This window comes from Enoplosus armatus, chromosome 4 (assembly GCF_043641665.1).
Source record: "Enoplosus armatus isolate fEnoArm2 chromosome 4, fEnoArm2.hap1, whole genome shotgun sequence".
Classification (NCBI taxonomy): Eukaryota; Metazoa; Chordata; class Actinopteri; order Centrarchiformes; family Enoplosidae; genus Enoplosus; species Enoplosus armatus.
Genome location: NC_092183.1, coordinates 1,487,973 through 1,500,537, shown reverse-complemented (window position 1 = coordinate 1,500,537; position 12,565 = coordinate 1,487,973). Strand labels below are relative to the sequence as shown.

The 12,565-nt window shown below is 42.1% G+C and overlaps 1 protein-coding gene across 1 annotated transcript in view; it reads right to left on the bottom strand.

The window, feature by feature from the left end:
- Window positions 1-11,085, bottom strand: part of prdm6 (PR domain containing 6) — a 71,354-nt gene extending 60,269 nt beyond the window's left edge. The window contains exons 1-3 of the mRNA XM_070904231.1: window positions 10,398-11,085; window positions 1,795-1,943; window positions 950-1,108 (exon numbers count right to left, since the gene is read on the bottom strand). Coding sequence (XP_070760332.1) covers window positions 950-1,108; window positions 1,795-1,943; window positions 10,398-11,085 — 996 coding nt within the window. The remainder of the gene's footprint in view (window positions 1-949; window positions 1,109-1,794; window positions 1,944-10,397) is intronic.
- Window positions 11,086-12,565: the final 1,480 nt, after the last annotated feature.

The following is a 12,565-nucleotide window of genomic DNA, read 5'->3' as shown; positions in this document are numbered from 1 at the left end:
TGAGAGTCTTCATCAGATAAAGAACATGTTATCTATAAAATCCTGCAGTCAGTGAACTCAACTCTTTCATGTTCTCTGTTTGAAGCACAAATCCTCCTGCTGGACTTGGCCTATGATGTCTTCATGCCCCACCCCCCCCCGATCTCTGACCTCTGACCCTCTGCACCCCCCCCCCCCACCCCCAACCCCCGATGTCCTACAGCAGAGAGACTGATGTCCGGTCAACCGACGTCTGACTGACCTTTACCAGCTCGGCCACAAGGGACTCATCTATCTCTCTGTCTCCCAGCATCCTTCACTCTCTCTGTTTCACCCCCCCGCCCTCGCTCTAATGCTAATGCAGCTGTTTATAACTGCCACATTGACTTTCTCCTGCCACTGTATGTAAATACAATCTGCTCTGATCAATGGACTGAGAGGTGACATGACGCTGACCACAAACACACACACACACACACACACACACACACACACACACACACACACACACACACACACACACACACCTGAACATAAACATGTACTATGTGCACACAAAACCACAGAACAGCCTGTACAGAGTTCCTGCAGTTCAAGTTAAATTGAACACTTTTGAAGACGTCTTTGCAATGATATGAATATGTATGTTTTCAGTAGGTCCCAGCATCTTTACGATGCTTTGATATAATCAGTTAACGTCATGTGACTGGACGTGTAGACGCAGCATGAAACGGATGGATGGATTACTCATTTAAAAACTAAAGTTTTCACTAGAATCTTCACTTCCTGCTGAAGCTGCAGTAGTACGGACAGCGGACAGTGTTTGTGCTGCAGGTCCGATGGTGTCGACTGAAATCCTGACGGGGTCGAGGGTTCACTTCCCACTGAGGACGCTCATCCTACAATCCTGTGAGGCCCCGTGGACGTGTACACTACAGTACCCATAAGGCCACAGTCCCGCCCCTCTTACCTCCCACAGGTGTCGGGTGTTTCTGACGCCTCCGGACTGCAGTTTGTCCACCAGCAGGGGGACTCCCTGAAATGGGCCGATCCAGGTTCCTTGAGGGATCCTCTGAGCCGCACAGATCCCATAACCCAGACCAGGAACTGTACTGGTGCACAGACAGACCTGCACACACAACACAGAGAGGTCACTAAGAAACCATCCAGAGCAGATATATTATTATTATTATTATTCTACGATTCATATAATAGATTTCTGTCCACTGGGCTGTTCAGGACATCAGAGTTGTACAGAGTGATCCTGATGACTGCTGGGAAAAGTTCAAATGCTGAAAGTTACACGATGCTGCGTTCACTGTCCTCTGTGTCCACAGGACAGCCAAAGAACCTGCGAACCTGACGCCTCTACACGACGCTGTGTTACTGGCAGTCCCTGTTCTCCCTCATGAAGCTTTGCTCAACATGTCATATAATCTAACAAAGTACTTCTAGACTTATATATTATCAAAACACATCAACTAAATCTTTGGTAACATTAGCCAGCTGCAGCCAACATCTGGCAACATCTTTGCATGTTCCATCACTGACTGTGAAACCAGTGGAAACCTGTATAGAGTAGCACCGATGATCCACAGTTTAATCTGCAGAGTTACACTGACGTGAACCATGAAACTGGTCAACAGACACAATCCTTTAAAATATTGACTCAAAAGTGAGAAATGCTGTAACGAACACAAACACAAACACAAATGCTTTTGTTAAACATAATGTGGGCGGGCTTTAAACAGCAGGACAAAGACAAGAGGATGAAAAGGTCAGTCAGGCGGCCGACAGACAGACAGGAAGTGTCACCTCTCTGGGCAGGTCTCTCAGCCAATCAGGGACGTCCGGCAGGGAGACGGGAGCCGCCGAGCTGCTGGTGCCGACGAGTCGACGCAGAGAGTGAAGAGGGCCGTGCATCGGACACTCGCCGTTCCTGTTGTCTGCACACATGTCGCAACCTGGAGGAGGAGGAGGAGGAGGAGGAGGAGGAGAGTCACCGACTATTTATTCATTTAAAAAAATCTAAAACCATCTTTTTGAACGCTGTGTTTGATTTTCAGATTCTTGAGTTTTAACAGTGAGTGGGATGTTTGTGAATGCTGTGATTAGCTATTCTAATCCACAGGGTGTTTTTATTGAAGTGTCTTTATTGTGACGTGTTTGTCTTTCTTCCTTTAATTCAAGATGATTTTCTGTCAAGGGAGAAAATAAAAGTAGCACTGATCTTAAATTTTAGACATTTCACGACTTTTAAGGACCTAAAGACACCATAAATACACCTGAGCTGATCTGAAAAATGTATATTAAAAACATGAATTCACGTTTGTCTGCCTGTATTGCAGCTCTGTGATGAACTGAACTGTTTTTTATTGGTGTTTACAGTCAAAAGTGAGATTTAAATGATGATTTAAAGTACAAAATAACCTTCTGACGAAGTGAAAGAAAAAGGAGAGAAGAAGAAAGAGGACGATGCTTTTGTCCATGTGTCTGAAACTCTCCTCAAAAAGCCCAAATGAGGGAAAAAACTTTGTCTGTGTTTTTCCAGGTTAAATGTGGCGAGCAGCGTATTGCTGGGAGTTAGCGAGTGTCAACATTTACTCAGAGATGCAGTCTGACAGTAATGGATGTTAATTGACTGTAGCAACATAATGAGAGATGATTATCTGGACTCAAAACTCCCACAGAGCCACACGGAGCCCAGAGGCCGAGAGGCCGAGAGGAACAGGATGTTAACGTTGCTTTTCTTTCTGTTTTTCCCCAAATTAAATATCCGCCATTTGAAAGAGTGACGGCTACTTTTACACCATGATTGATAGAAGTTAATTAAACCATATTATGGTCATTTATGAACCGCAAAATGTACCGCAGCTTCACGGCCGAGTACATGGGAAAAATTCTCCACGATCCTCGACTTCATCAAACTGAAACTGAACTGCTCAAACCACGTCAGCTGTGTTTAAAGGGTTAATGTACGAAACCCTGAGCTGCTTCTGGACCTGACAGCGAAGAAAGGAACGAGTTCAGTTCAACATTTTATCCACTTAAAGACTTCAGGGAGCCAGAAACCCGAAAACCAGCTTGAGAGGTGTTCGAGCAGAGCCTTTATGCTAAGCTAGGCTAACCACGTCCTGGTTTCACATCTTAGAGGAAATGTTTTTACTTCACTACATTCATCTGACAGCTTTGATACGAAGCGTTTATAAAACGTGATGTTTTGTTATAAGCCACGGGGGACATCTTACTGCTTTAATACTTATTATACTAGTATTTTCACAGCCTGGTATTCATACTTTTACTGCAGTAATGGATCTGAATACTTCCTCCACCGCTGGCCGAAAGCTCCCCAACAGTTCCCAGACTCTAATACAGAAATGAATGATATTTAATGATGCAGTATTTGAAGCTGCAGCCTCTCTGTTACCAAATGAGTCGCGTCTTTCTGAGCTCCATCGTCTCTCACAGAGAATAATCGCATCGAGATTTCAGCATCAGTCTTAGTCTGCAGTAAACCAGCAGGGACACGTCCTCCCCGCTGATCAGAGCTGCTGCGACTCTCGCATTATTCTCACAGCTTCGCTCGAGAGTTCACCGAGCAGAGAGAGGACGGACGGACGTGATGAAGACTTCAGACTCAGACTGATGAAGACGTGTTCTTTGACCAAACTGTTCCTGATTTAGTCCACAAGTTCAACACTTTGAGACTGTTTGTTGCTTCTGTTTGGAAACATTAAACGTGTGTGTTTGGTTTTCTGCAGGAACTGAAACTCAAATAAAAGTAAAATATTAACGAGGAAAACATTCAAAATTATACTACTTACACAGAACTCATAATACAACTATCCCTTCTACTCCGATGCCATTAAATACATATTTTTCATGTATTATCTACTTTATAGACACACAGAAATAATATGAGTAATTATATTTTCAGTGCAGTGAACAAAAAAAATATATCAGTTTAGTGTTTTGTAAAATATATTTTACATACATTTACAATATACTTCTAAATGTCATTTTAATTTCTAATATAAAATAATTTCTAATATAATCATTTAAGAATATGTTCATTTCATAGTATATATGGAACCCCACTATAGATTAAAATACATCCTGGAATTTATTTATATTATTTATTCATTATTACTATATTACCTGTAGTACTTTTACTATCAGACGTATAATGTCTCAAGTATAAACATTATTTATCAATGAAGTCTTTCTGATTCTGATCTGATTCTGATAATATAGTGAATGAAATACATTATTTTGAATGTTGGATGTTTTTTCTTTTTCTTTTTTCAGACTCCACCTGCTGATGAAGGCCATGAAATCCGTGTTAAAGTGAATCTTTTCGTGCTTGTTTTGACATCTTAAATATCATAACTCACACGTGAAACCTCCTGCGTCTGTTTGTGACACACAAGTGAGTTTATTTTCACATTTGATGTTTTGTGTTTCACGTGAAATGAACCGTTCTCCTCTTCCTCCTCCTCTTCCTCTCCTTCAGACTGATGAACTGGCAGTGAACTTGTTATGGCGCTCTCTCCTCGCTGCCCATCATTCAAACTCAGTATTCTGTTACATCCATCGCCAGTGTTTAGACAGCTCCGCTCTGCCTCCCGTCTCCCAGCGCTGAACGACGTTTCCACTGAAAACGTCTGCTCCTCGCGACTTCGTTACCACAAAATGTTTTGTAAAAGTAACTTCCTAAAAACATCTTTATCTGTGGAAACATCTATTTTCAAAGCGTGGGAGTCAATCAGTCACTGAAGTTTCTCGCGTGGAGACGTGGAGGTGTTGATCTGAACTCATCTGACTCTAATCCTGAACTCAACACAACCGCCGCACTTCATAAAGACTACCGGTGTTAATAGCTGTGAGTCCAGATGAGGACGGACCTCACAGAGCGGCTGAACAAACCTCGGCACAGCCTTTTAGCCTCTTGTAGCCTAGCGTAGGAGCTACAGGAAGTGTGGCGTGGCTGACGTCTGTTGGGACGGCTGTGCAGGACGGCGACGTGAAGATACATAATGCGAGACGAAATACGTTTTATGATGCTGTTGTGGATTATATTAGATTTCTGTCCTGACGTGAACTTAAATATACTGTGATGGAGGATTTTTTCCATATCACCCGCCCCCAGGGGGGAGGACTTAATGTGCCCAGTCAGTGTGATGTATCTGTATCCGGTGGACGAGGACGTGGAGCAGTTAACTTAATGTTTGTCTTGTTGGTTCTTACGTTAACATGAGAGTTCTTATTCCTACAAGTCGACTTACAACAACTCAGCTCGTCGTCGCCTTTTCTCCGGCTCTGGCACGGGAGGTGACGTCTCCATCCTTAATCCTGCCTACAAGGATCTGATTGGCTCGGCTGTTTTCTCAACCAGGAAGTCAGCTGTCGACGAGCTCAGCACCAGATCTATTGGAACCACTGGAGTACAATCTGTTGAGGTTTTCATTTGGTTGAACCTCAAACTTCTGAACAAACATAAAAAACAACAACTTGTTCTGTGACCTCAGCCTTGTGACGCTGGAAATAATGGAATAAAGTAAGAAAAGCAGGAAAATATAGTGATTTAATCTTACAATCAGAGTCCCAGGAATGATAGATATTTAGTGTTTCTGGGCTGCTGTCGGAGGCCTGCTGTGTCTCTGCGTGTGATGAGCAGGGATTAAAGTATGAACATGTCAGACATGGGTTCATTATCCCACATTAAAGATAGACGTTTATGTGTGAAAGTTGTTTTAGTGACTGGAAGACACAGCGGCTGGAAACCAACAAACAGAGCTGTGTGTGTGTGTGTGTGTGTGTGTTTAACCGACTTTTATTTAATTAAATTACAATAAAACTGCCAGCTGACATTTAGTCCAGATGTAAATTGTAGAAATTGATCTGTGTTGTTTTTTTTCACGAAGCAAAATACATCCCAGCTGTCTGATAACTTCCAGTCATATGCTTTATTTTCTCTAACAGAACAAAATAAACTTTAAATCTATTTAATATAAAACTCCAGACTCTTTATGTTTTTCCCTGTTTTTGCTCAGTGACAGTGGAGCTGATACACTGATCAGAAAACACACACAGTTTTATTTACGTTTATACTTTATATTCCCTTATATTCCCCCCACTGGTAATAAATATTATGAAGGGATTTATTTTTTTCTCCAAAACATCCACAACAACAGTAACGCTGAGTTATTGTCGGAGGCAGAATTGATCATTTAAGGATCAATCTGTGATGTAAATGTAAACAAAGGTTAACCCTGCTCCCTGTGAAGCTGCTATCACTCCCAAATTAATACACAGATTAAAATGAGACAACAACTAAATTCTCATGTTGTCGCCAAATTCATCCAGCGCAGCCCGCCCACTTAGCCACCAACCAAACTCTGTGCAATTTTCTGAGCATTTGAAGGGGGAATATTCACACACATACAAGTCAGTTTACTCATCACAAGGAGAACTACTACTCCTACTACTACTACTGCTACTACTACTGCTACTACTACTGCTACTACTACTGGAGGACAGTCTGGACAAAACATAACCCTGATGATGTCATAGTGATGTCATCAGGGTTATCTCGGCCTGGTCTTGGACGCAGATTCCTAGCAGAAAGCCTGTGTTACAAGCTGGAGGTGTGGAGTGTGAAAGAGACATTCACCAGAGAGAGAAGGTCAAATAAAAGGATGCTATCCAGTTGCATTATGGGAAATGTAGGATCCAGTGTTTTTAGAGTTTGACCCACACTAAATACTAAAAGATATCTGGGCTTCAGCTGCTTTGAGTTTTGCTGTTCCTTTTTAAAATCTGTCTCTGCAAAGTCTCCTAAGTTTATGGAAGTGCCCCTTTAAAAAAGAAGATTCGCCCAATTTAACATTTTATTTATTAATTTAACTGTTTAATTTAATCGTAACGTTGTGGTCCAAATTGTTGTTTTGAAGCCGGCAAGAAGTCCAGTCAGTTTTATTTATCATGTTTATTATTTATCAAGTTCAAATTCAGTTTGAATCTATATTTTATTTTCCTAAAATATTTAAGACATTTAGTCTAAAAGAAATCTGGATCACCTTTAAAAAATGATGTACGCGTTAGTATGGATATATGACTAATATGGTATATTTATTATATAATATTATATTATCTGTAATTTATTAGATAAAAGTCACCACATCTTAAATGAAAGAAGAAATATGTCAACGAACATTAAAGTAACCTGAAGAATAATTTATAATCAATACAAAAATTATGAATAATAATAATAAAGTGAAAACACACGTATGACTTTTTAGATCCTTTCAGTTTCCATATGTGGGTAACTTTATTATTATTATTATTATTATTATTATTGTTATTATTATTATTATTATTATGCTAATTATTATTGTTATTATTATTATTGGTGTAATTAATAATCGAGGTTGGACGGTGACACATGAGGTGTGTGTGTGTGTGTGTGACTGCTTTATCTACACCCCCACCCACCCACACACACACACACACACACACACACACACCCCCCAGAGACCTCAATACGACCGTGTTGGGATGATAAATAGCGGGCCGGTGGCCGGCGGATCGATCCCCCCCCCCCCCCCCCCCCTCTCTCTCTCTCTCTCTCTCTGCCCCCCGCCCCCCCCCTCCACAAACACAAAACTATATACGGCAATTAATTCCTGCTTGTCCCTCCATCCCTCATCGGCCCTGCCGGCGCGTATCGACGCAGATTACTGCTGATGGTCCGTTTTATCACCGCGGAATATACAGCGCGCATAGACACACACACACACACACACACACACACACACACACACACACACACGCACACGCACATAATCTCACTGTTTGTGTTCGCTGCCGCCTAAAACCAAAAACAGCGGCCGTCACTTTGTGATAAACTCTGACGTTACGACCTTATATTACAGCATTATTACAGCATTATTACGGCATTATTACAGCATTATTACGGGATTATTACGGGATTATTATGGGATTATTATGGGGGAGCTGGTGACAGAGATTTTTTACACAAATAGTCTGAAGATATTACTGACTGGTTTGTTAATGCGGGACTTAAACAAACATGAACTACAGTCGCCTCGAATGTCACACACATTATAGGAAAACAATATATCAATAAGGTGATATTCTATCGATAATAGAGGCCGTTCAACTCTGTAATATCATGGAGATATTAGAGGAATCATCAACACGGAAATAAAACTTCGCCTCAGAAACATTAGAATATTAAATTCATTAGAATATTAAAAGTGTTAGAAAACAAACACAATAAATAACTAAATACCAAAGAAACCAAGAAACATTACGGGCATATTTTAATCTATTAAAATCTAATAAAATCTATTAAAATCTATCAAAACAGAGCTTTTTAAACAATTAGACTCAATAAGATGATTATTGAATTATTGAACTCATCAAGTAGCCTCTTAAAGGAATTATTATTAGACGTTTACAGCAACAATATCAATATTAGAGGAGAAGAATATTATTATAGATTATAGATTTAGATATTTATATCTTCAAGATATCAGAGATTATCTCCGCGCGGTGTTTCCACCTTCATCAGTCCAAACAGACACGAGACTTCACTTGACGTCCACGTGCGCAGCGGGAAGCCGGACGGTGCCTTCGGCTCAAACCGGGAGAGTTTGCTGCCGTTACACCGAACAAACGGGCCGCTGAGCTTCTGCTGAGAGTGTGTGAGCGGAACGGGACGCTCTGACTTCACTGATGAAACGCACCTCTGAGACTTTAAACGAGACAGCGGTGTGTGTGTGTGTGTGTGTGTGTGTGTGTGTGTGTGTGCCTTTTACGCATGACGGCGCTCTGTCAATATCTGTCACTCACACACACACACACACACACACACACACACACACACACCAGATATCAAAGGAATAAAGGAGTTTTTTCAGTTTAGAATAAAAACCTGATTTTATGATTTTACTGATCAACAAAAAAAAAAACATAAAACAAAAAAAAGAATAAATAATAAAAATCTAAAAAGTATTTCAGTGGATTTTGAAAGAGGGGAACAACAGCTTCGCTTGTTGAGACACTTTTGATTCACGTTTGATTCGTTTTCTGTCCTGAGTTGAAGAGAACTCTCCTGAACTAATATTGGATTAATCGATGGCTTTGATTGGAGCTGTGAGATCAATCATTAGACAGGTATAAACCTGATGCTCATTTCCATCAAATCTGAATGAAGTCTGGTTAATATTAACTCTGAGCTGCAGGCCGACTGCTGCAGTCTGAGGGGTTGAACCCGGCCAGGCTGCTGACCTTTGACCTCTGACCCTCCTCCTGTCCTACTGTCCAACACTGCAGCTGTCAAACCAACTGTAACATCCTGCAATGAACACTTTTATGAGCTCAAGATGAATAATGACTTTTGAATTCATGTCTTTTAGTGTTTATTATATTTCAAACTGGTGGACATTTTATTAAAACATAGTTTTAAAGTGGAAACAATCCACTTAAATTATCGTTCATTTATTTCTCACCGGCTTTATTTTAAATCACTTTACGTGAATGTTTAGCTGCAGTTTAGTCCTGGAGGAGCTTTGATCAGAAATATATTATGTCTGAAAATATATCATATTTTAGCACCGTTAATGCTAAATGCTAAATAATATTTAGAAATATTTAGAAATGCAGTGACACAAGAAATACAAATTACATAAAGTTAAATTAACAATTACTTTAAATTCTTTGAGAGAATATTATACAAATATTGTATAAATAATTCAGATTTGTTTTATGGTATTAACAAAATAATTTAGTAATGCTATAAGAGATTAATTACAGTTTAATAATCCGCACACAAGAAGTTCTTGCAGAAAAATTAAAGAATTATAATAAAAATACGCAGCAGCAGAGATTGAATTTATTATTGAAGATCAGAATATTTAAATACACAACAACAACTGAACACTGCAGACATTATGTATTATTATTATTATGTAGATTATTATGAGGAAATTATTAGAAATATAGCAAATGAAAACTGCAGCTGAGCATCGACACAATCTGTCTGTAAACACCCGGGAGGTTAACTCGCACGTCTCCGCCGTTTATTTAGAATAAAGGAACAAAATACCACAAAGAAAACACCAACAACCTCGAAATCAAGTCTGAGTGAGTGTGTGTGTGTGTGTGTGTGTGTGTGAGAGAGTGTGTGTGTGTGAGTGTGTGTGTGTGTGTGTGTGTGAGAGAGTGTGAGTGTGTGTGTGTGTGTGTGTGTGTGTGTGTGTGTGTGAGAGAGTGTGAGTGTGTGTGTGTGTGTGTGTGTGTGTGTGTGTGTGTGAGAGAGTGTGTGTGTGTGTGAGAGTGTGTGAGTGTGTGTGTGTGTGTGTGTGTGTGTGTGTGTGTGTGTGTGTACGTACGGTTGTTGACCTCTCCTGTGTGGTTGCTCAGTGGGATGATCTCCATCCTCTGCTGTCCGTACAGGTAGTAGTCCAGCTCCTCCGACGTCAGCTTGAACCTCCCCGTGGCTCCTTTGCTGCCCTCCTCTCCTCCTCCTCCTCCTCCTCCGCTGCTCTTCACGCTGGACGACACCACCCCGACCCCCCCACAGCCCTGCTCTTTGGCCTGATGGAGAAGCCCCGCCGCTGGGTTGTGACCCTGCTGGTTCTCCGGAGGGACGACCACCATCAGGTCTCCTACTCCTCCTCCTCCTCCTCCTCCTCCAGGTCCTCCAGGCCCCGCACATACCGGGGCCAACGCCTGACCAAAGAGCGCGATCTGCTGGGGGACGGGCAGCTGGGAGATCCCTGCCGAGGTGGAGATGGAGGAGGACGGCGTGAGAGCCGCCGCTGCCGCCGCCGCTGAAGATGAAGCTAAGGAGGAGGACGTAGAAGAAGAAGAGGAGGTGCAGTGCGTGGAGGCCAGGAGGTGGCTGTGCAGGCGGGACGGGCGCAGGCTGTCCATGGGGATGGAGAGGCGGTCAGGTGGAGGCGGCGGGGCCAGAGGGGCCTTCAGCTGCGCCTGAGGGAAGAGCTGCTGCCAGTGCTGCAGGTAGGACGGGTCCACCTTCAGGAAGGCCGAGCCGCTCGGGTCGCCCGGCTTCAGCATGGCTGACCGCCGGCTGCTGGGGGGAGACATCAGAGAGGACGAGCTGTCAACCATCAGCATCAAAACACACAGGGACACCGAAGAGGTCAGGACAGGACGGAGACGCGTACGGGACGCACAGAGGGTCAAATCTGCTCAGTGTGTGTTTGGTTTCTATGTCAGGGAGTCAAACACCCGACGCTCAACAACTCCTTCAGCTCTACATGTGAGAGATTCATCACCCTCCACCGTGTCACATTAAAGTCCCCGTCCAGGCTTCTAACCAGGACCAGGACTGAAACACTAACCCTGTGAACCTGAAGCTGATCGAACTCATCGCTCACATTCAGTGTTTAACCGAACCTGAAGGCACCTGGTCTCAGCCTGCTGTACAGCTTTCATACAGAAAAAGGCAGCAGCTTCATCCAACAGCATGTTGTTTGTGTTAAATTTACATGAACACACACGAGACGCAGAAATGTGACCTCGTCCACACGTCACTTCCATCAGAGACTCATAAAATAAATCTCAATATATCTTTCTGATAGATATTCGCAATATGTTCAAGCTGTTAACTGAATTAAATTAAAAGTTTTAGGTGTTTAGAGGAGCAAAAAAACAACAAAGTGTTCCAAATTAAATCAACACAATGAAGCACATCTAATGTTTAAATCTTCTTATTTAAAGTGAAATTTTGTTCTTTTTTAAATTCTAATTACAAAGTTTTTAAACATTTGAGTCTGATTCAAATCTTCACTTCAGTTCCAGATGATCCTGATCAGTTTGTTCACTCGGATGTTTTAAGAGAAATACAGATTTGAGTTGATGTGTTTGTGTTTAGAGGAAACGTTCAGATAGTTTGGAGATTAGTTCAACATGCAGTGTATTCCAGCTGGAGTTTAAAGAACTTCAGTGTTTCAGCTCTCCGCTGGTCAAAACCAAGAAATGAATCTGGATGATTCCTAAAAGTTAAAGGATTTAAGGCATCAGAGGCAGAAGACGCATCACGTCGCGCGTTTTCAGCCTCATCATGTTGTAACTGAGACTTCAGGCTTCAGTCTATTTACTTTAATTTCACATCCTAAAGTATTTTTAATTCTCCACGTCCTTTAAAAGGTGAGCAGTAAAGTCTCTTTTTGCAAATGAAAAACGCGGTTAGACATCAAATGTGAATGAACTCTGAAAGCAATAAAAGAGTCTATAAACTGACTTCAGCCCGGGTGACCCTCCGCTTCAGCCCTGCGCTGCTCCGCCGTCTCGGTCTCGGATGGTTGTTTTACGCACGCCGAGCGCAAAAACACGCACCAAATAAAAGCAGTAAAGCCGCGAGCGCACACTCACGCACACTTTGGATCAGTTTACAATGTAAACCAGGCAGCGAGCAAAAAGTTTCATCTGAATAAATAAATAGATGGTCCAGTTAAGTCCAGGTCAGATTGGCGGTCCGGCGTGCCGTCCGTGGCCGAACAGGGGCCGTGGTCGGCGGGTAGAGACGCGGGGA